Genomic DNA, 23,075 nt, shown 5'->3' with positions numbered 1-23,075 from the left:
GCAGCCCCGGGCAGATAGCTTACAGAATAGGAAAGTAAGTGCCAAGAAGTGCCAAGAAATGCAGCTGATTGAAATAGTTGCCTCCCCTTCCACAAAGATACACCACGCATTCAGTCATTTCTGTTGCTGCAAAAACACCGTTAAGGTGACAGTGAAAAAATATAATTGGACAAATTATCTTCTTCCAACAGCCACAAATGCTGTTATGGAACAGAACAAAACAAAACAAAGCAAGCAAAAATCAACTGTGAGCAACTTCCACTTTCCTCCACTCCTTGGGAGCTCTAACACTCAATGGCACTCAAGCCATACTTTTACTGTCTGATTTTTGTACTGTACTGCTTCCAGAAATCTCTGGAAAATGCCCACGAACTTTAAAGTTATACATTTTAAAATTTCTTTTTCTTTTTTCTCCACGGTGCTGACTGCTATGAAGGACAAAAATACTGCCCCTTGTCTTCTACTAATCTTCTAATTAAGTCATTTAGAAAGAGCATGTATTTAATTATTACACTATTTCTAATCAGGCATGTTGCACAATGTTAACTGATACCTGTTTTCTCTGTCTATAGTTCAAAGAATATCTGCCCTCCTTCTGCCAAGACCTTTAGCTTTGATAGCTGTGTTGAACAAGCTCATATAGTCATCTCTGCAAGTGGCAATTTGCACTAAATAACAGGACAAGTTCCTACGCAGTTTCTGAGAAGTCCTCCAGGAAAGAGATGGAAAAAAACCCAAGTAAAGTTATCAAAATCGTCAAAGGTGGTTTTTTTTGAAAGACTCAGAAATTAGGATGGTTTTGGGAAAAAATTTTAAAATAAAAATATGTTTGAGGCTCAAAATGTCAACTACCAGGGGGAAATGCTTACCAGAGAAGCACCTACCCAGGGCAATGCATACATCAATACTAGCATGCTCATCTCTTCTATACATCAAATGACGTCAATGTTTGGGTTTTCTTTTTCTGCATTCCTTGTTCATTTTCTCTTATTTTCTTTTTGTTCACCGTGCATTTCTGTATGCACTGGATGTTCTTACTCTTTATGAGTAAAGAATTATCCAAAGGGAACAGAGCTTTAATTAGTTTTATAGCTAATCTCATAATGTTCTGCATTCCTAGCAAAAGTACTGACACATCAGATGAGAAAGTACAGTAAAGGGAAGGGAACCTGCCACAGTTGCAAGCTCTTCACTGCTTAAATGGCCCCACTAAACAACTGAAAAAGGAATTACAAGAGTTGCTTTGTTACAGTGAATCCATGTTCTTCTTGTTTTAAAAATATATATATATACATATATATATATAAAACACCACTTTCCTGGAAATTGTTTGCATATAGCAAGGACTGGGATACCCTCAACCAATGAAATGAAACAATATGGCTGAATAAAATGCCACGTACACTTCTTTGGCTGGAAAGGAGATTTTTACGAATTCAGGCTTTCACATTGGTTGTTTTGCCAAGTTTATATTCAAAATATAGATTCTCCTAAAGAAGTGGAAGTAATAGCCTTGACAATGTATGTTTTATTAAGCCCTTTTGGTTTTATGCATGTAGGAATTCTGTTCATTTGCTTCACTGTCTCACAGTATAAACTAAATACATTCACATGTACGTATGTGCACCCGAGATACACCTGAGACAGAGGTGCATGGGGTGTGTAAATATACATGTACAGTTAAAAACCTGCTGATTTTGACTAGCTCAGTAAGTTTTGCCTCTTTAGCATGGTATACTTGTAACATGATAACATCAATCTGCAGAACTTCACAGCAGTAAGACAGCAAGTGCTGCTGTTTCCTGAGAGAACCAGGGCAAATACCTGGATGCCACCTGCCACTGTGCTTTACAAAGCTTACAGTGGTTTAGCCTGTGGCAAATACATTTATGACCAACAAAACCAGTACCAATGTTCATTTTCTTGTCCATCAGCAAGCTACTGAGGTTCACGCTATTTGTTCACTGAGATGTTTATGTTCTTTGGTGTACACAAAATTATGGAGAAAGAAATAAAAAGAATCAGGTGGCTTTGTTATTAAGAAACTAACTTTTTTTTTTTGTCCAAGATAGATGGGAATAACAACCTTTTCCATGTGCTTAAAGAGAACCAAAGAATGACATGATAATGACATAATATTTTTTGATTTAAGGATCACCATCTAGATTTGCATAAAATCTTCAGAAGTTCATGTGAAGAAAGAAAACACTAAGCTTACAGTGCTCAGTGTACATGGAAAATTATTTTTAATTTATCCTCCCATGAATACGGGCTACAGAGACTTGATTGCTTAGCAGGCAGTGTGGTTTGCCATCTGAGGATAGAAGCAATGCTGCATGACCAAAATAAGCTAAGCAGCACGCCTTTAACACTGGATTGAAAGCACACTAACAAGTATTGAAGCAGAATTTTGATATTGTCCTGCTTATCCATTATTTTTCAGTGATTCAGAAGAAAAAATCATTCTGAAAACACAGAAGGTTTTTGTTACATATACTCCTTACTTCTACCTGAAGGTACTTGTCTCCATACCTTCAGTTTCCTGAACAGCAACAGCTAATAGTGCAATTTGAAAAACACAGTTAAAAAGAGTCCCAGGATGTCTCCATTATATTGACTGTAATTGCAGGATTCCTATTATTACAATGCTCCAGCCCACTTCCTATTATTAATATACTATTCTGTATAAACACCAACTCAGGCGGAAGAAAACTGTGATACACTGAACACACTCTTTGACACAAGAGTAAACATTTGTACAACAGTTGTACAAACACATGTGGAAGCAATTTGTGGTGATTGCAAAAGTGAGTATCACTCACCATCCACTTTAACGGTGAAGCTGTCTCTTCTAGCACATAAGATGGCCAGAAGATCCTCTAAGATGTGTACTGGAATTTTGATGGAGTGGCAGCAGCTCATATGGACTATATCTTCACTGGGCTGGTCCAGTGCGTGCTCAGGGCACAGACATGATCCCTGGAAGAAGACAAAAAATGACACTGTTTTTCAGGACAAAGCACCTTCAATCTTCTAATTCACAAAGACCACAGGCAAAGAAAGGGCCTTGCAAGCAGTGTTCAAAGCACAACGCTCCCATGGTTTTGTGGATCAAGATCAAGACATACAAATAAAGGATGGGAGGGCATTAAGAAGATGGATCCAAGCTCTTCTCAGTGGTATTCAGTGACAGGACAAGAGGCAATGGGCAGAAACTGAAATACAAAAAAAAAAAAACAAACCAAACCAAAACTTTATTTTCTTTTTTTTTCACTGTGAGGTTATTGAACACCGGAGCATGTTGCCCAGGGAGGTGGTGCAGTGTCCGTCCTTGGAGATATTAAAAAACCCAAGGGATAGAGTCCTGAACTCTCGCTGACCCTGCTTTGGGCAGGGGGATTTGGACTAGGCAGCCTTTCAAGGCACGAGATGTGCCCATCAAAGTCAGCTATTCTGTGATTCCCAAACAACTCTGGGTTGACCAGAAGTTTGAATGAATTATCAGGACAATCAAACTCCTTAGTGGTGCAATAATCATCTGTTTTATGCCATTTAGGTGCAGAGGTAAACGTTTATTACAGTGCACTTAAGAGTTGGATCCATTTCAGAAGCTGATAAAGTAATTCTTATATATACTTTTGTTAAACGTTTCAGAAAGAAAGGAACACATGGAAGTTGATTATTTATTGTGTTACTTCCTTTTCACTAGCCTATATTAGTTTTAGTGAATTTATTGCTAGACAACTTAAATCCCAAATGAAGATCTTAAAAGTGGTTTTACAGAATTAGCATTTTTAGATAATAAAACCCATCAATACAGATTTCTGTTTCGATTTAAATATTCTACTATTTTTATAGCTTAAGCAGTATATAGCTGTGCTGGCACAGCTATGTTAAGATCAAACTGGGGTAGATGTCACCGGGGTGTTCCACACACAGTTCCCAGGAATCCAGCCTGCTGGTTTTTTCCACCAGTGCTGTGCAGAGCCAGTGCTGCCCTGAGGTGAGGCGAGGAAGAGACGGTTCAGTTCCAAGGCTCCCTGAATCGGTATTATTTAGTTCTCACTAAATCCCCAAGAGGCAGCAGTATTTCAAAAAGCTTATTAGTATATCTCAGCGGTGGATAAAAGAAATGATGTGATAGTGGATAAAGTTCTTATAATCTCATAGAAAACTCCCACGGTTCTCCACACAACTCAGATAATTGCTTTGTCATTTGTGCCTGTTTCTGTTAGAGACTCTGAAAAGGCACTCTGAGGAGTTGGAGATGGCACTTGCAGGCAGGGAGATGGAAACCGAACACCAAATGATCCCTCCCCGCGCACACAGACCCAGGCCAGTGACTCATTACAGTATTTTACTGAGTACCTGTCAGGTCTGTATCTCAACCTGAGGTGAAGCACTGGCTTGTTCCTGGCATTTTTGATAAAAACTGTCTGCCTAAATTCTCGATGAGGACGAGAATATTTCTTTTTTGAAAAGAGTAACCAAAGAAAACTCGCTGTGCAAAGAGTGGTGACTACGCAGGAGAAAGTGGCCCCCTCTCTGCGCTTATATTATGGAAACCAGACAAATGTCATTCTAGCTGGTGGTGCAGTTTAATTTTCAATGGCCAAACTGCCCAAGTTCACAAAAGCTTTTTCTTATGGATTTTGCACTCATGGAGGATACTATAGGAGGTCCTTACTGTTGGATGCAACCTGGCAATGTGCTGAAGAAAATAATAGCTAGTTGTGAGTATAGTATTACACAAATGAGGTGTAATCCGTACTTGAAACGGCTGCATAAAACATTGACCTGTCACACTTATGCAGCTAGTTCATTTCCAATCTAGGGCAGCGAGACTGCAAATTACATTTGCTTACTGGTTAGTTTGGGCAGCTGCAACTGCTCTGTCATTTTGGAAGTGCTCTCCTGACTCAAAGAAGAGAGTTATACTTTACAAGCAGAACTTCGAAGCTCTCAAGTGAGACAAACCTAGCAATGTGACCAGAAGCAACAGAACACTTTATGTATCTTGGCATAAACAGCCACTGCCCTTAGATGTTCCTGTTCAAAGCCAGATGTTGGGGGGGCATGGTGGGGGTTGTTGCAGAGTGTCTTTCAGACTCTTTACAGGACAGTATTTGGCATTGTGGCACTTAAAAAATTTTACTTTGTTTTTCATATTGGCAGTATTATAAAAGAAACATGGAATCTGCATATTTTAATGAACTGTATAAACAAATAGCCAGAGATCATAAGAACTCACTAAATTTTGTTCTGTGCCTGTACTATGGATTAAATGTTTTGTCTCTGGTTTTCTTAACTGAAGATTTGAGGTTGCCAGCTGTTTCTGCTGTTGCTGGGTAAAGGTAACTCACCTAGTGACCCCAGAGATAGGCATTTTTGTGGGTGCATGTGCTCTGCCAGCCCACTTCACGCTCGCTGCCCAGGGGACATGCCAGGTCATCCTCCCAGAGACCTGCGGGACGGTGACCCCAGGGTGGCTGCTGAGAGGCAGCATCTCTGCTGCGGTGTTCCACCAGAACAGCTCTGGCGAAGGACTGCTCTCACTTTGTGTTGGCGATTCATGGCACAGTGACCTGTAAAAGCTGCCTTGGAGTACAGAGAAGTGTAAGTTTATTAGGAAAGCAGCAGGCTGTCAGGTGTATTTGCAACTCCTCTAAATTAAACCAAACTCTGAGAGATAGGAAGTGCATCAGGCAAAAGTACGTTCTTCATTAAGGGTGTCTGTCTGGGAAATTTTGCTGTCATGGTTCTCCCCATTGTGGGACACGCAGCTGCCTTTGCATCTCTGCAGAGGAAAGACTTGGTAAAGGTTTCAGTATAGACTTTGCAGAGGACTATGCTGATAGGAAATTTAATAGAAATAGTTTGTATCTAGTGCAGTAGGTATTTATTTATTTTCTTGGTTTATAGCAAGAGGAGTTCAGATAATGTAAAGTTTTAGAAAGAATTAATCCTGATTTCTACATAAACTTTTACATTTATTTATTTTATCTTTTTAATAACTGATATAGCACATCTCAATTTTAGTTAAGAATAATTTGTGAAATAATTCTGGTCATATTAATCAAGTGCTAGCTTTGAGATAATGAAATACTTAATGGCCTTTGGTGGGTTGGCATGGACTATAAAATGTGCTAAATCAGAAACAAGAAAAGCTTTAAATAGCTTTCATAAGGTAGCTTGAGGGAAAACTTGAAATAGCTTGTATTTACCATTTAGTACTCATTTTGCTAAAGTTATAGATTACATTTCCCCTTAAGAATAAATAAAAAAAACACTGATTAATTTATGCAGCTAAAAGGTCAGTGTGAGCATGAAACTCTTATTTGAATAGAAATTCCTCCCTATTTTAATTATTTGTAATATCTCATCTAGCTCAAAAGGGAAGAATTTCAACATTTGAAATATATTCTGCTTCTTTTCCTCTACATTCTTTGATGGGTAAGGAAAAAGGGCTACTCTGTTTCTTTGCACCAGCTCCCTTACTGGTTCCCCTGCCCAAAGACATAGGTGGCTTTGTTTTGTTTTGTTTTTTTTTTTTTTGAGGAGAACTACCACAAAACGTGGTTAAAGGATTTGTGTACCCTTCTAGCAGTTCCATGAGGCTTTTCATACGCACACAGAACGACTGAGTCACCCGCCAGGCTCCCAGCTCCCTTTCGACCTCAGTGAAAGCGGCTGGTGCAGGCGGCAGCTCTTCCACAGGGATCCTGCTGCCGCCGCTGTCACTGTCAGGGCAATTAAATGTTAATGGGCCCGCTGAAGGAAAGTCGAGCTATTTAAATCGCCGCGGGGATTGGACCAGCAGGGTTTCAGGCTGTGACACACGGAGTATGAGGAAGCTGTAATAAGAGCTCAATTATCTGGGTGCAGGGTGATGAGCCGATACTGTGAACTATGTCTCGTGTACAGTACAAGCCATATACTTTTATTTCAGGCGCTCAGATGACGCAACAACGCCCCTAAAATAACTTCGCGTCACCGTTTTCCACAGTTTTCTTCCTTTCCGAGGGCACCGCCCCAAGGCCGGTCAGCAGCAGCCGCGGTCAGTGCCGCCCGGGGCCGCCCGGCACCCCCATCCCCAACGGGCACCCGGTGGGGGCCGCGCCGCTCCGCTCGCCGCCTCCGCCCCGCTCCTCTGTGCGGCGGGATGAGAGCTCCCCCTCCCGAGGCAGCGCGGCCTCGCTCCTCCTGCCGGGCCCCGCCGCGGCCCAGGCAAAGCTCTCTGCTGCCCGCGCTGCGTCCCTCTCAGGGGCCACCGCGGGCTGAGGGACCCTGGGGAGGAGCTGGCAGGGCGCTGCCTCTTCTCCCCCGCGGGAACGTTCGGCTGCCTCCGGGCTTTCAGGCAGGTATCCGCCGTGGGCGGGGGACCGGCAAGCCGGCCGTTTCCAGGCGCGGCCCTGGCTCGGGGAGTGAGCCGCCACCTGGCGTACCCCCCCGCCCCGCGGGAGTCGGGCGCTCCGGGGCGGGGGCGGGGGCGGGAGGGAGCCGGGCGGCGCTGGGCGTTAGCACCGCATGCGCAGGAGGCCAGGTGCCCGCCGGCTGCTGAAAAGCCGGTAGCATCGCGGGCAGCCCGGCGTCCTCATGGTGCTGTGTCAAGGCGGCGAGGCCGCCGCTGTGCCGGCTGCGGCCGGGGAGGAGCCGGAGGTGCCGCTGAGCCGCGAGGATGGTGCCGGTCCGGGGCAGCCTTGCCCGTGCCCGGCGCCCGGCATGGAGGCGGCGGGCGCCGAAGAGCGCCGCGTTTGTGGCTGCTGCTCGGGCTTGTCCTGGCCGCGCTGCTGCAAGGCACCCGGTGAGCAGAGGGAAGTCTGGCAAGCGGGGCAGGGCGGGCAGAGCCCTCCTGGCTGGGCTGCCCGCTCTTGGGGTGACATTGCCGGCGGGGCGGAGGAAGAGGAAGCGGCCCCGAGGGCACCGGGGCTCACCGCAGGCGGCGGCGGGGCGCGGAGCGGGCTCGGGCGGCCGCAGAGGGCACCCAGCACCTGCGCCGGCCCCGCCGCCGGCTGCCCGCGGGCAGGCTCAGCCTCGCCGCCTCCGAGCCGGCCCCGCAGCGGCGGCTCACACCTGGTGCCCGGCGGGGGACACCGGCCGCCCAGCGAGCGTGTTCGGCCTCTCCCACCCCACGCTTTGCCGGGCAGTCGGTAGCCGGTGAAGGCGAAGCCGGGTGAAGCGGCAGACACGACCTCCGTGGCGGGAGCCCTTGTGCATGTCCGCCGGGCTCGGCTGGGGCCGGGCCCCCAGTGCTGTCCCCGGGAGCGGGCAGGCGCTCGGGGCCGCTCCGGCCGCACTGCTCGCTCCCGGCCGCAGGGCCGGCTGCTGATCGTAGGGCTGCGAGACCTGCGGCGGCGATTATCCCTCGGGAAAACAGTAGTTCTGTTGTCGAAGTTTTAAAGTAAGACTTCCCATGTTTGGGTAAGCCGAGGTGCCTTCTAGCAGTGTGAACGTCTGGCACTGTAAACACATTAAGAAGGAGCACGAGTGCTTATCAACAAGTCCATATACTGGGAACCATGACTTCTTGGTAGTTTTTATCTTGCTTTGATGTGAGTGTACTCTTTATTTGGTTTTAATTTGTGCTTTGCTTCTTGGTCATTTTGATTTGCTAAAGCCACAAACTTAACTGTGAAATATGCAATGTGTTATTGTAAGTTTCATGTGGCTTACTTTTAAAACACAAATGCCTTCTTTAAATAGGTTTTATCTGAAGTACTTCAGCACGTGTAATTTTTAAACAACTTCACCGAAAACGTGTTTCTGATTAAATAGAGACTATAGTTGACTTTCCAGCAGAAAACTGATAAAATGGCAATATTTGTTGGCTAGGGAGCCATGGAGATGCCAAAAGAGGTAGCAGTACTTCACCAGTGAAATTCACATCGCTATAGCTTCCGAGGGAAAGCTTGGGAAAAACAAACAAACAAACGCCAACGTTTGACATGCTGAGAAACTTGCATTCATTCACCAAAAAACACTTTTAAAAACTTTTTTGCTTAATCTTTCTAGCAAAACGTTAGTTGAGTCAATGGTTGAGCTTTGTGAATCATGCCTACATCTTGTCTGCATGACCATGATTATATTCAGACTCCGGATCCTGTGCTCCTGGTGCTTTCTTGAAGTCTTGTGAGAAAGCTGTTTTGCTTATGGTGTGAAGAACAGATCACCCTCTTCTGTCTGGGTGAATCATCTTCCCACTGACCGCTTTCCCCATAACGGTACTCTTCTGCCTCTGCTGCTATTCTCATGATGCATATATGTGAGAAGTGTAATTTTCTTCACTGTATGCAATTTGCAAGTGTAAAAACTATTTGCATGAAAGCATGGCATTAAAAGGGAAACAAATAGAATTTACACAGAGGATAGCGTGCAGTGAGAGGCATTTGACTATGACTTAAAACAGGAGTGGAAGATTGTTTGAAAGCCTTACATGTGGAGATGGCCGGGGAATAAAATGAGAAGCCCAAATCTCAAGTCTGTAGCTGCTGAGAAAAGAGGACTTGGGTACTACTTGACACTTTTATTATTTTCAGACTGCTACACTTTAAAAAAATATAGGAGTGCTTGAGTATTTTGATGGTATTGGACTAGTGTTTTGAGGCTTAATGTTTTGTGGGCTGGGAATGTTATCTTAACCTAGCTTCTCTTTAGAACATATTGTGAAATAAGTCCTCTTCAGAGTTGCAGTTCTTGCTTTTGGTGGATGAACTTGTACCATTTTACTTTAAAAAGGAAATAAAACACTTTATCATTGCACTGAGTACATGCTTTGGCAATATGAGGTGTTGATGGTTTGAATTCTAGTATTACAAGACACTGTTTCTGATAGGATTTGGAATATTGGGTAGCTTACAAAAATGTGTTCCTCCTGGTTTTTCTTTGTTCCTTCAAGTCCAAGGCTTAGTTCTGGATACAAGATCCATTCAGCTTACTTTGCTTTAATTCGACTGGTTTTCCATTTCAGCACTTCCATTATTTAGATTGGCTTTTCTTTGTAGTAATCGGACAAGCTCTCATGCCTGAAATAAGTTAATAGTTCTGTTTGTGCTGTATTCATCCATAAGCCAGTCTGGGTTTGGATTTCCCATTTCGGTTATAGGCCAGCGTGATTCCTCTTGCTTTAATATTAGAGACATTGTTGATTTTGCAGTTCTGTTGTTTCACTAGGTGGATTAGGACATTACATAAATCATGAACGTTTTTAAAATCCACTCTGTTCATAGCTGGTAGATTTCCTGGTCCAGTGTTGGCTGGTGATAGTTTTCGTAGTCACTTTTATGTAAGTGGCTGTTGCTAAATAGAAATATTTCTATCTAGCAGAAGCGGTAATTTACTTCCAGCTGTAGTGTGGTTGGATTCCTTGAAAAGCAGGCCTTCTGCCTACTTTAAATTCTGGTTGCAGTTATAAAGTTTGGGTCTCTAGAACTGGTAAAGCCAGAACTGATAAAGCCAGAACTGATGCTATCTATACACATGGTATCGGCCCACAGTCCCTGCTCTTGGGTAGTAAGAAGCAGTTTCTCAGCCCTGAGTGCTGACCTCAAGGAGGATCAAAGTGATTTGTGACAAGTTTTGTTAATTTCAAAGAAACTCCACACACCCAAAAGAAAAAAAAACCCTCAAAACCATATTTAGTTGCTAAGCAACTCCCAGCAGTGCCCTGCTGATTATGTCTTAGAGGATCCACAGGGCTCACAGGCTCCCACACTAATGTGAGATGAAGCACCCTTTTATCAAAACACCACCTTGGGCACACGGAGTTCTCACTCTTATCTTTTTGAGGCTGTTGTAGAAGAAAAGGTAACGCTCAATGTTTTAGGCAGGCAGAAAGAAGAGAGATAGTGAGGTAACATCCCAATCAAACATTTCACGGGTTATGTTTTGCGTGGTGTTCACCTCTCAGTTCAGTGGCAAGACTGTTCCTTTTATGCAGCAGTGCAATAACAAAAAAGGCAAGTTTCTTTGGAGACAATGTTGAGCTCAGCAGCGGTTCACCCTGCTTTCCTTTTTGTTTTTTTAAAGAGTTGAGGGTGGAGAAGATGAGTGGAATGAGGAAGATTATGTCACTGAAGAGGGCCTGAGGCAGTGGGGAAGCTTGAATAGAAACCATTAGACTTGGGAAACTACTCCAGGAAGAGAAAGTGATAAATATGCGTCAACTAAGGTGAAACTGAGGTCTTCATGGCACTGTGATGGATATCAGTACTTTAAACAGGCCTATGGTGTTTTAAAATTAGTCACTGAAATTTCTTCTGCTTAAAAAAGTGTATTTGATGTCTATTCGAAGAAAATATTTGGATTCTTACAGCAAGATAAAAATGTTATATAAAACTTCTGTAGATCAAGGTCAAATTGAGGGTGATTTAGCTGCAAAATAAACATGAGGTATAACAGAAGAGAGCTCCTGCACACAGATTTTACTTGTGTGTGTTTGTGAGAAAGAAATCGAATTGTTGCTTAGGAACCTTAATTAACTTACTCAATAATCAGATGATTCCCAGGTAATAAGTTTCAGTATTTCAGAATCTGACCATGGGCCATTTTGCAGTCAGTTGTAGTTAGTGGTGCTTGGGTGCTGGTCAGAATCATACAACCCATCCTACAGTGAACTGCACAAACTAGTCCGATAACTCACGTAGAACTGTGGCAAGTGTAGGAATGGTTTTGTATCTAAAGTGTTAGAGTTCATCTCCTGTTTTAAGAAAAAAAGGACAGCCGTGGTGGTCAGTGAAGCGTATTTTCAAGATAAGTCTGGTGAATACATGTGGTGTTTTCATTTGTTTCTTTTCCTTCCTCTGTCTTCTACCATAAGAACAGCTACAAAGGTGTGGAGCACTGCAGAATGTAGAGCTGCCTGACCCGAGAAATTGAACAGATCATGATTAACTGGAGTTTGTCTGTTGCAGGAACAAAGAAGAAAGCTGCCTGTCCAGGACTTGGTCTGTTCTATACTGTACTGTCTGCCTTCCTTTTCTCAGTGGCCTCTTTATTTCTTAAAAAAATAGAGGACGTACATTCAGTGGAAGTGAGTGCATTTCGATGTATTTTCCAAATGGCATTCGTTCTTCCTGGTTTAATATACTACAAGTAAGTGTAGCAAATGTTTAAATTTAAAAGTTTTTTCTTAAGAATACATCTAGAATTATCACTCATTTAAATCGGATTGTAATACTACTTTAATTCAGACTTGAATTGCATAACTACTTTGTTTTGCATTACTTGATAGTTTCTTAACACAACTGAGAAAACTGAACATCTTTGTCTCCCTGAATTGGAGAGGTTTCTACAGGGATTTCATCAAATGTATTAATGTTTTGTGGTGTTCTTAAAAAAAAAAAAAGGTAATTTGTAGATATTCTTTGGTTATTTTTCAAGCAAAACAAAATAGTACCTAGGAGAACAGGTTCCAGACTTTGAATGTGATTGAACAAACTGGTTTGTGATCAGTTAAAAATATTTTGACATTTGAGATAAGTCCCTCATCTAGAAAGGTGTGTGCAGTTAAATGTGATTGGATATTGGTCGTGAAGTAAGCAAGCCAGTGACATTAATGTGACATTTTTGTTTTTCAGAACAGGGTTTTTGGGACCAAAAGGCAAAAGAATTTTTCTTCTCTTCCGAGGATTCTTTGGCTCCAGCGCAATGATTCTTCTCTACTATGCTTTCCAAGTCATGCCACTAGCGGATGCCACTGTTATCACTTTTAGCAGTCCTGTTTTTACGTCGTTGTTGGCATGGATCTTTCTCAAAGAGAAGTACAGTATCTGGGATCTTCTGTTTACCCTCTTTGCAGTCACTGGAGTGGTGCTTATTGCCAGACCACCATTTCTATTTGGGTCAAATGTGACGGGGATTGAAGGAAGTTACACAGATCACCTTAAAGGAACTATAGCAGCAATCACAAGCACGATATCTGCAGCTTCGACTTTGGTTATACTAAGGAAGGTGGGGAAATCTGTGCATTACTTTTTGTCAATTTGGTATTATGCAGTCATTGGTTTAATTGGATGTGTTATAGCATTGTTTGTTATGAATGAATGGCGTTTACCATATTGTGGCAAAGATAGGGTTCTTCTAATATTAATAGGCTTGTTAGGGTTAGGGGGTCAGATATTTCTCACAAAAGCATTACAGATAGAGAAAGCTGGACCTGTAGCCATAATGAGAACAATGGATGTGGTGTTTGCTTTTATATTACAAATCCTTTTCCTCAATCACCTACCAACTTGGTGGACTGTGGGTGGTGCCCTTTGTGTAGTAGCTAGTAGTTCTGGAACTGCCATTCGTAAGTGGCGACAAAGCTTGAAGAAAGCTAAGCAAAGTGAAATCTAACAGTACAGACACTAATTAATTACAGAAACGAGCAGCCTTTAAATATATATACAATATTTATTTTTATTTCAATATCTCATTTACCAAATTGTAGTACTGAGTTATCTCCAATAAAATAAGTTGATTTTTCTCAAAAACCAAAATTAAAGATGTTTTAACAACTGCTTAGGTATATGCTTTTCTTTATCTTGTTTAGGCATGCAAATATGAGAAGTAGAAAGATATCTAAAAGTCGATTGCTTCCTATCAAAAGTGGACAATAGTTTTTTGCCTTTATTTTCCTGAAATTCCTGATTCTCCACTTCTGAGACCCTTTGTCTACTCTTCTGAGCAGTGGAAATCAGTCTCCCAGGCTTATTTAGTGCTATTCTGTGCTTGATTACCAGAGGGACTGAAGTAAAAAAGTTTGAAGGGAATGAAGAGTTATGATCTTGTAAAAAACCAGCTTTTCTAGAACAGATAAAACTTACACATTTACAAGCTTTTTTTTTTTTTTCCCCACAAACCAGATGCCAAACAGGGATTTATTTTTAATTTGGATTCTAAAAGAACAAAGGCCAGTTCATCTTGCCAAGTAATATCAAGAGAAAATTAACTTGTGAAAATTATGTATCAGATTTGCTTTCTTTAAAAAGGATTTTAAATGTTTGCACTTGCTTTGCAGACATAATGAAACAACTAATCCCTTTTTCTTTTCCCCATATGATTTTCCCAGTAAGCATCTCTTTAGTTACTGCAGTTGCAGTGAGGAGAGAACAGTTAACTGTATACCACTTGTAAATTAGCTCTTTCTTGGGGTATGGCATGTTATGCTGTAGCTGCACTTTTATTTATTCTATGCAAAAGTTTATATTTTTTAGGTATGTAGTATAGGTTATTTTAAATGCTGCTTATGACCCTTTCTTAGATTCTTCTGTACAGAAGTTCTTTATGAGACCAAGTTTAAGTCTTCTTGGCCTTCATAAAGTTAGGAGGATTTCCACTGGAGTATTTGCCTGTTTCCTGAGAATTTACAAGAGTGCGGAGTAATTGCAGTTTCACAGAAAATGCAGGTTAGCCAAGATCATAGCAGGTCTGTAGAACCCCTGTTCTACAGACCAGGTTTGAGGAGAGCTTGGTGGGATTGGGGAATTGTGCACACACATTGCGTGACGTGGGGGCATCCAGGCTCCATCCGGCAGCACCAGTGGGCACCTTCAACCCTATTTCTCCAACTGGCCCTTTTAAATCTGCACTTAGTCACTTTCCTTATACATCTTCTCACTTTTATAAGCTTTATCTTGATAGCAACAAATACTAAGAAAAAAAGCTTGTGTTACTGATCTTAGTGTCCTTCATGTTTGAGGAGGAATATATGTTTAGTATCAGGTAGGGGGATTTTCCCAAATGGAGCCTTAGGTAATTTTGGGTATTGTCTCAGTAGTCCTTAAAGTGAATTATAACTTGGGTCTTTCCTTGGTCCTTTGTATCAAGAGGTGGTTTTCAGTTATTTACTCCTGTGTTTTTCTAAAGGAGAATGCTGTGCTCTGTAGACTCGATACATATTTGTTTGTTTTTCCAAATCACTAAAGGTGGCAGATGTTTTCTTATTTCGATTTACAGATGTCTAGTGACTTTTCTTCTGCCAATAAGCATTGCATCCTGGCAGGGCAGATCTAGGGACTTGAGTCCTGAAGGGCTGGAATGTGTGTAATGCTTTGGGATGCATCTGGATGTGAGGAGTCATCTTTGTGCAAGATTCGGTACATATACCAGCACCCCGAATTCATATACATTTATGGACAGGAGCGGATTCTACTTGAGTGATAGAATTGGTTCCTGCTGATAGCTGTACATTCTCTGCTTTTCCTGAGGGCTGAAGTTCAGATGCTGCTGACAAGGTCAGGTGTAGTATGAAACTGCTTTCACATCACTTTAAAGCCTGATGTAATAACAAAATTCCAGTTTGGCACCCATTTCACTTAATACTTGAAATTGTAAACTGATATTGGTTCTTCTGCTGCTCAGCCATCACTGCCAGTGAGCAACAGCTTTCAGGAGAGGGAAGAAAAACACTGTTCTTGTTAGTGCTTCACTTCACGTTTAGTATGTGTGTGTTTGGATTGGCACTCACAAGGTGTGGTTCCAGGGCGGTTCAGGCTGATGTGAACTTGGGTTGTGAGCTGGTCCTGCTCCCTCCCGTTGGCTCCGAGCTCATGTGTTTCATGGGGAGCTGACCCTGGGAGCTGGTCCAGCTACGTAAACTTTGGGTGAGGTTGTTGGAGAGGGCAAAACCAGAGCAGCCTGACCTTGATGACAGCGTGAAAACGTTGGCAAGGGGAAATAGATAATACTTTAAATTACAGCGTATGAATGCTGTTTTGTTAGTACAGAATAAAAATAATGTGGAAGCTCATATCAAAAAATCTTTAGGTCATATGATTTCAATGAATCTTGTTTACACTTAGAGAAGAACAGACTACTGAAGCAAGGACTGTTTGCTTGCCCCTAACACATACAAAAGTGTAGAAAATAAGCTGATCTGAAATCAACAACCTGATATAGTCACTGATAACTTTTCTCTCAAGTTCTTGCAGGAACCTTTTTGGTACATTTCCCTACCTGCAGTGCCAAAAACTCCACTTTTTATTTTTTTGTCCAAACTTATAGGGTTTCCTTATGGCTCAATCTACTTATTTCCTTTTGCTGTTCCTAAACCTTCAAAAGTATTTAAATTGTTAAAATAATAATCTAAACAAGATCCTATGTTGGAGAACATTGTATTTTTTGGAACATTATTTTGACTTGATTAGGGCTTCTCCAGCTGTAATGCATGGCAAACTGGATTCTGTAACTAGCTTTTCCAGTTGATGTTGGGAATGGAAGACATTTAAGCTTTAAGTTTTTTTTCATCCACCTCAAGTTTTTAATTTTTAATTCCTCTCAAATGTAGGTTGAAACCGCAAATTTTAGTTGGAAGCCTTAAAGATAATTAAATTATACAGAAATATGGATACCCTATTTTTTAAATTGAAAATATTTCTTACCATTCCTTTTAAAATAGTCAAACTTTTTTTCTCTTCCAGAGTTCAGCAGTTTGAGAATCTGAAAATGAACTGACAAAGCCTTGATTCTTTCAGAGTCTGATTTTTAATTTTTTTCCCCTATTGGATAATTTATTTTTGAAAGTTTTTTTAGTTTTTAAAGTTTTAATACAGCAAGATTCTCAGGGTCAAGTGTTATTTTTCTAAGCTTTGAGTCAGAAATATATTGCTAATGTTCATAGTATGTAGTGTCCTCTTGTGATCTTTACACTATTCTGAAGTTCAATAAATGTACTTTTCTAATAGGAAGTCCTTCCTTTGTAATATGATGGAGTATTGTTGCATTGCGATTGCTATGCTATAAAGTTAAGTTTCTCTTGAATGGTAACATATTAATTCAATATACTGGTTTCAGTGGATCCTGAATAGAAAGAGTAATAATTAATTATTGGTTGTTTTGCACATAAACACAGGGTAAAAAGATCTGGTTGTTACTGATGCCTCACAAGCATGTTTCTTATGCTCTTTACTATGCAAAACAGTGTTACCATCTGTTGTCCTCAGTGGGACTTTTTAGCCTTGAAGCCTTATGCACTCAACTCTTCTATGTAAAGCTGATGGCTGAAAACCTATGTACTGTCACTGTGCAGCAGCCAATTTCTTTTAGGTTAAATTGGTTGTCAAAGTTTGCTCTAAAAGCTCTCTGAATACATCTACACCAAGAATCTGGCAAACTTGTGTACATCATTACAATGGATTTCCTGCATTTGTCTAACACCAGGTGTGAAGTAACCTCAACATAACAGCATTGGTGAAATAACCAGTTCAGTGTGTCATTTTTCTTCTGAAACCTGAAACTAGACTCTTTCCCAATTCCAAGCACTCTTCTAAGATGGCTCTTTTTGGAATGGGTAATGACAAGTTGTATAATGCTACCCTTGATCATAATTTAGTATAAACACTACCCTGCTGTCCCTGCGGTATTTCCTCTTCCCTGAGCTCTTGTTCAAGAGCAGTCTGGAAGAAAGTTTGTTTCTAAAGAGGCAGCCTCTGAAAAGTTACTTCCTTGCTAACTAGCAGCAGTTAGCCAGGCGGAGTCTGTTTTCTGATTCTCTAACCATGGTGGGCTGGTTCATGGTGTCTGTCCCACCAGGGCAGTAGAAGCATCATGAGTGAGGCTGCTGGAGTTCAGGGCTGGCAGTGGTGACAGATGTGCAGCACTGACCTCAGCAGGACATTGCAGTTACCAGCAGAGTGTTTTTGTGGTCATAACTGCCTGTCCATCCAAAGAAAAGTTGTGGCTTTATGTTCCTGCAGATGCAGGCAACTTCAGGGTGGAACACACGTGGACTTCTATGGTGACAACACTTCTCTGTAGCAGAATGAGTAATTTTCTATGTTATGTGAGTTATTGTTTCACAAAAAGGGGGTAAAAATACCCTCATCGTTGATTAAAGGATTTTTACTGTGTCCTAAATATTGTTAAATATATGTTGAATAATATGTTTTGTCGAAGTTACTGGCTTTGTTATGTAGTAGTATATTTTTATAGACAATTCTTATATATTGAAATGTTAAGAATATTTTCATAAGAGATTTATATTCATCATTGCTAATAAAATGAACCTGAAGAATTAATCTCTTGTTTTGCATTCATTAGTACAACATATTTGAATGTATTGATTGTAGAACCTTCATTAAATAACCGTTAATCAAATGATCCCTGTTAAATATGAACATATGCTTCAAATTCTGCTACTGTTAGCCTGCTGTGTCACTTTTTGTACCTCACAGCAAGCCAGAGATGAGAAGAAGCTCCATCAGCTTCCACACAGCAATTTCTGACCTGGAAACACTGTGGCATTGACAGGTCAGTAAAGTTCAATTTTCCTCTGTCCAAGTGGCCATTTGTCCATTTGTTCTTGTGCTTTTTTTTTTTGTTAGTTTATTTGTTTTATTTCTATGCATGGTGGTTTGAATTCAAGTCTTGTCCCTTCTGTCACAAGGTGATACTTAATTCATCCCAGTGCTTCCCATTATCTAGTGTTTTGGTAATTAAATTAACTTTTCCACTGAAGAGGAAAAAGCAGAAGAAAAAAACTGATTATCTCATTTGCAAAACTACCACCATTGCTAAACATTGCAAAAAGATTATAGTTTATTATTATTATTATTATTATCTGTATAGCAGTGCTTCTTCCTGTAGTGCTGTCTGGTGTTGTAAGAGCAGAAGATAACAGGACTGGACAAGGCTATTAGCCTACTCTTGAGAGCTTTGTGCACGTAATGAATCTTTATTTCTGGGTGTGACTTGACTTAGCATCATAGAGGGAAAAATAGAGAAGACGTTACATAGTGGGGGAATCACTAGCAGTATCCAGCACCCTCTTCTTCACCTTATATGCTAAAAAATTAACTCATTGTAGGCTGGCTTGACGCCATGTGTTTCTCAGACTCTGAAATGACCTGTTAGAGAGCAGTGTAGGGGAAAGGGACCTGGGGGTCCTGGTGGACAGCAGGATGACCATGAGCCAGCACTGTGCCCTTGTGGCCTGGAAGGCCAATGGCATCCTGGGGTGTATTGGGGTGATTAGCAGGTTGAGAGAGGTTCTCCTCCCCCTCTACTCTGCCCTGGTGAGACCACGTCTGGAATATTGTGTCCAGTTCTGGGCCCCTCAGTTCCAGAAGGACACGGAACTGCTGGAGAGGGTCCAGCACAGGGCAACAAAGATGACTAAGGGAGTAGAGCATCTCCCTTATGAGGAAAGGCTGAGGGAGCTAGGTCTCTTTAGCTTGGAGGAGACTGAGGGGTGACCTCATTAATGTTTACAGACATATAAAGGGTGAGTGTCACGAGGATGGAGCCAGGCTCTTCTCTGTGACAACCAATGATAGGACAAGGGGTAATGGGTTCAAACTGGAACACAAGAGGTTCCACTTAAATTTGAGAAGAAACTTCTTCTCAGTGAGGGTGACAAAACACTGGAACAGGCTGCCCAGGGAGGTTGTGGAGTCTCCTACTCCGGAGACATTCAAGACCTGCCTGGACGCGTTCCTGTGTAACCTCATCTGGGTGTTCCTGCTCTGACAGGGGGATTGGACTGGATGATCTTTCGAGGTCCCTTCCAGTCTGTAACACTCTGTGATTCTGTGATGCTTCCAAGAGAGGTTACTGTGCCCAGCATAGGCAGGAGAAGACTAATTGTGAAATAATTTTGTGGAGAAACTTTGCAATCTTCTCTTGGCAGTTCTGTGGGTTCTTTGGACTGACTATGTAATATAAAGAAATTTAAGCTTTAAGGGAAAGGGGAAAAAGAACTTTTTTAATAGCCAGCATGAAAATCTTCCCTATTTACAAATAGATAGTGATATGGCACGCAAAGAGATGATGGCTATTAATAAGACTCTTGAAACAAAATTATAGAATAATGTCTATCCACTCAAAAAAAAAAAAAAAATCAAAGGGGAAGAAATCAAAGGATTTAAAAGGAAAAAGCATTCCTGTTGTTATTTGGAAAGCAAACTTCACTGAAGTTGCAAAATACTTGGGGGATAACTTGCACTGTTTGTTATTGGCTTGATAAAGCATTCTTACAGTCCTGAATTTGGGAAGCAATCCAGAAGATACAATATGTAGATCAGCCATTCAGACAGGCTTCACTTTATTCTTCTGCTTCTTCAATTAGCTTTGTATTGAACTTTATTTTTTGATACTACTGAATTAAATTCCTATGTTATCCTGTCAAGTAGCACTAAGTTCTTGACAGGATAATGAGAAACTACTTTGTCATCTGACCTTTTGTACAGAGCAAAGGGAAAGGGGGAGATTTGAATTCTTGTTCCGCTGGGATAAAGTGATTCTGGGGTCTATATGAAAGAGGTGAAAAGAAAACTTGTGTTTTTTGGTCAGTGAATGTTAATTTATTCCCTGTACTGTGACTGTTCTGTCGGTAGATGGGGCTATCAGTCTTGATTTATTCCTTAATGCATAAGATTAAACTAAATCCTGTTAAAAATCCAAATTGTGTGATGTACACAATGTAAATCTCTAAATTTAAATAGGAGTCCAAATGCTATTGAAGCACTTAAATGACTAAATAGAATGCTGATCAGCAACCCCCTGAATAATGTTTTAAATTCTTCTCTGATGTTTAAAGTGTGTTCTGCACCCCTTCTCAGAGCAAAATGTTCTAGAGGCTACAGGGGGATTTTATCACAGCTGTCTCTGAAATTCTGAAGTTCTGTGTTGCCCTAAAACACTCAATTGGAAAAGCAAAGGGAGAGTGGGCCTGGGAATTGGGGTGGGGATGTTGTAATGAAGTCAGGCATCTCATCAGTAATGGCCTTGCTGGATATGATATGGCTCACATAACTAGCATATGGCCTAAGCATTCTTTAAAACAAACAAAAGAAACAAAACCAAAACAGAGATAAGTACATTCTTAAATTATTGGAGGCAATTTGTGATGAGGTAGGATGAACTCAGGTTAATAGTTCTAATTTTGCACAGAAATAGAACATATATGCTGTCTGAGCAGTTAACCAGCATGTTAACTGTTGTCCCGTTTTCCTCCTGTTTGACTGGGGACTTGACAAAAATATTTTCTCTTCCACTCTGATTTTTGTTTTGGGCCTGGGGTGAGATGAGCTGGTGAAATGGGAAAATCGCACAAGCTTTTGAGCATAGATGCACCACACTTGAAGCCTGGTAAAGCTGGGAATGGTTGTTCCAGCTTCAACCTAAGTTAAGGCAAGGAAATATTAGAAAGGGAGGAGGTGATACATTTAACTACTAGAGCAAGCTAGAAAAAAATACTTGTCAACCTGTTTTCCATTGGAAGGTTAGCTGGGGTTTTTTGCTGGTGTTACCTGGCACTGCTGTGTTTTCAGGGAAGTAAGGAAAGTGTGAATGTGTTTTAAGCTAAGCAAATGGTAAAATTTAACAGTTAATCATATTTTCTGCAGAACTTGTAGATTTTAGTGCAAATGTCTGTCATAAGTCATCTTGTCCAACCTGACTTTTGAGAACAGCCTCCTGTATATCATGTTCACTGGGGCTGGGGAGAGGTGGAGAAAAGGGAAAGGAAAAGTGGGGGAAACCTTTGCTCTCTCACTGGCAAGTCCTCTGTAGCATGACTGTCCAGGTGAACCCTGTCTGTGTGACTGAGCACAGATTTAAGGAGAAGGAACAGTTTGTTCTCTGCTGATTTTAGAACTCCTGACAGTGTGTTCTGTGCTGATTTTAGAAGAATACCCTTGACAGTGGGTTGCTTGCTTCAGAGTACAACTCCTATCCCAGGGTTAGCATGGAAGAAAACAGGAAAACTACTGTTAAACCCCCATTTGTTTCTTTAGTATGTCTTTATTGAAACCTGAAACCTTGGGTTTGAGGTAATGGATGTTCCTTTATGTTAGCCTGTAGCACTCTAAATATCAGAGTTTTGGTCAACAAACTTATATACTGTTTTCCTCGAGAGGAATGTTCTTGGCAATTTGCTTCAGCTCTTTCAAATTTCCTAGAGGACTCTTTGGTTTTTCCAAGTTATGTGATGTCCACAGATATTTTGTGGCATGTTTTTCTGATTTGCCTTTTGTTTCCTTTTGGTGGATAGTTAGAGCTTCATTTCAGGACTGAAAATATTTAATTGCAGTCTTTACTGATCCATTTTTGCGAGAAGACAGGTTTTTGTCTTTCATCTGCACATTTACAGATATGTTCCAGGTGGAAAATTCACATTTCATTTCTCCCATTGAAATGCTCTTGGAGAACTAGCAACTTCTAGCCAGAAGCATGAAGGGTGAAGCTGCATTTTTAAAAATTGCAGCCTAGTTCTTTTCTTTTTCTCTTGAGGTCAATGGATATGTTTAGCCCCTCTATTTTTTATAGAGATCACGTGCTTACATACAATTTACTGTAAAGAGCAGTGGCTGCCTTCAGTTTGTCAGTTGTGCTCAGTCTGTTGTCGTCAGGTGTGGCTGTGAGGGTGGCTACTGTGCTTGTACCCTCGAGGGGACGGGAGTGTTGGGTGTGCAGTGACAGCACACAAAACAGGGAACACAGCACTAAGGATTGGTCAGGGCAATGCAAAACTCTCCGGATCCTGCACAGAGTGGAGCTGAATGTGACCTGGAGATCATCCATGTCATGCTCTCCATTCCCCCAACTGCTCCCACCGATGGGCTGCTCACTGGAAAGCCAGTGACATTTACGACACACTGGCAACTTAGAAACTCAACATCAGAAGGAGATACCAACACTCTAATATCTTCAGAATTTTATATTTTGGACAAATGATTTATCAAGCTCTTCCCATACCAGCTCCTTTCCCAAACAATTTGGTTCTTTAGCAATAGTTTTACTGTCATAATCTGAGTGGCAACATATCTGCATATGATCTTAGGTTATTGGTTTAGAATCTAGTGGTGCTTGTGTTTAGTTGTATTATTTACTTTTTTTCCTCCTACCCGCCCTATTTTTGCAACTTTTGTGATAATTTCATTTGTACTTATTTTCGTATCACACTTTGGGCAATTTTTGGCTAGGTTGTTTGGGATTTTCAGTATTAGATGCCTCATAGCCACAGGTATTTATTTCTTTAGCCTTAGTACATGTTTCCAAGTTGTAATTAGTGCCTCAGTGCTAAAGTGTACCAACACATCTCTAAAACGGAGCATAGGGATGTTTTGATGAAAGGAAATCGGGAGATACTGGTTTTA

At 41.3% G+C, this 23,075-nt stretch overlaps 2 protein-coding genes across 2 annotated transcripts in view; both read left to right on the top strand.

Moving 5' to 3' along the window:
- Positions 1–7,565: 7,565 nt before the first annotated feature.
- On the top strand, positions 7,566–16,360 carry SLC35G1 (solute carrier family 35 member G1). Its single transcript, XM_080347499.1, has 3 exons — positions 7,566–7,804; positions 11,910–12,090; positions 12,576–16,360. Exons 1-3 carry the CDS (start codon positions 7,597–7,599, stop codon positions 13,333–13,335), a joined length of 1,149 nt encoding a protein of 382 aa, XP_080203625.1. The 5' UTR covers positions 7,566–7,596; the 3' UTR covers positions 13,336–16,360.
- PKD2L1 (polycystin 2 like 1, transient receptor potential cation channel) overlaps positions 12,862–23,075 on the top strand; it is a gene marked incomplete at its 5' end in the record, with an annotated part of 32,426 nt that continues 22,212 nt past the window's right edge. Inside the window, one exon of the mRNA XM_080347497.1 lies at positions 12,862–12,948. The remainder of the gene's footprint in view (positions 12,949–23,075) is intronic.

The sequence above is a fragment of the Nesoenas mayeri genome (assembly GCF_963082525.1).
Source record: "Nesoenas mayeri genome assembly, chromosome: 7".
NCBI lineage: Eukaryota > Metazoa > Chordata > Aves > Columbiformes > Columbidae > Nesoenas > Nesoenas mayeri.
This window is presented reverse-complemented; position numbering and strand designations above follow the sequence as displayed.

Bases quoted from the DNA above. Each gene is read 5' to 3' on its own strand.
- SLC35G1 (XM_080347499.1), top strand. From the start codon at position 7,597: ATGGTGCTGTGTCAAGGCGGCGAGGCCGCCGCTGTGCCGGCTGCGGCC. The intron at 7,805-11,909 runs GTGAGCAGAGGG...TGTCTGTTGCAG, and splicing joins GCGCTGCTGCAAGGCACCCG to GAACAAAGAAGAAAGCTGCC. The intron at 12,091-12,575 runs GTAAGTGTAGCA...TTTGTTTTTCAG, and splicing joins CCTGGTTTAATATACTACAA to AACAGGGTTTTTGGGACCAA.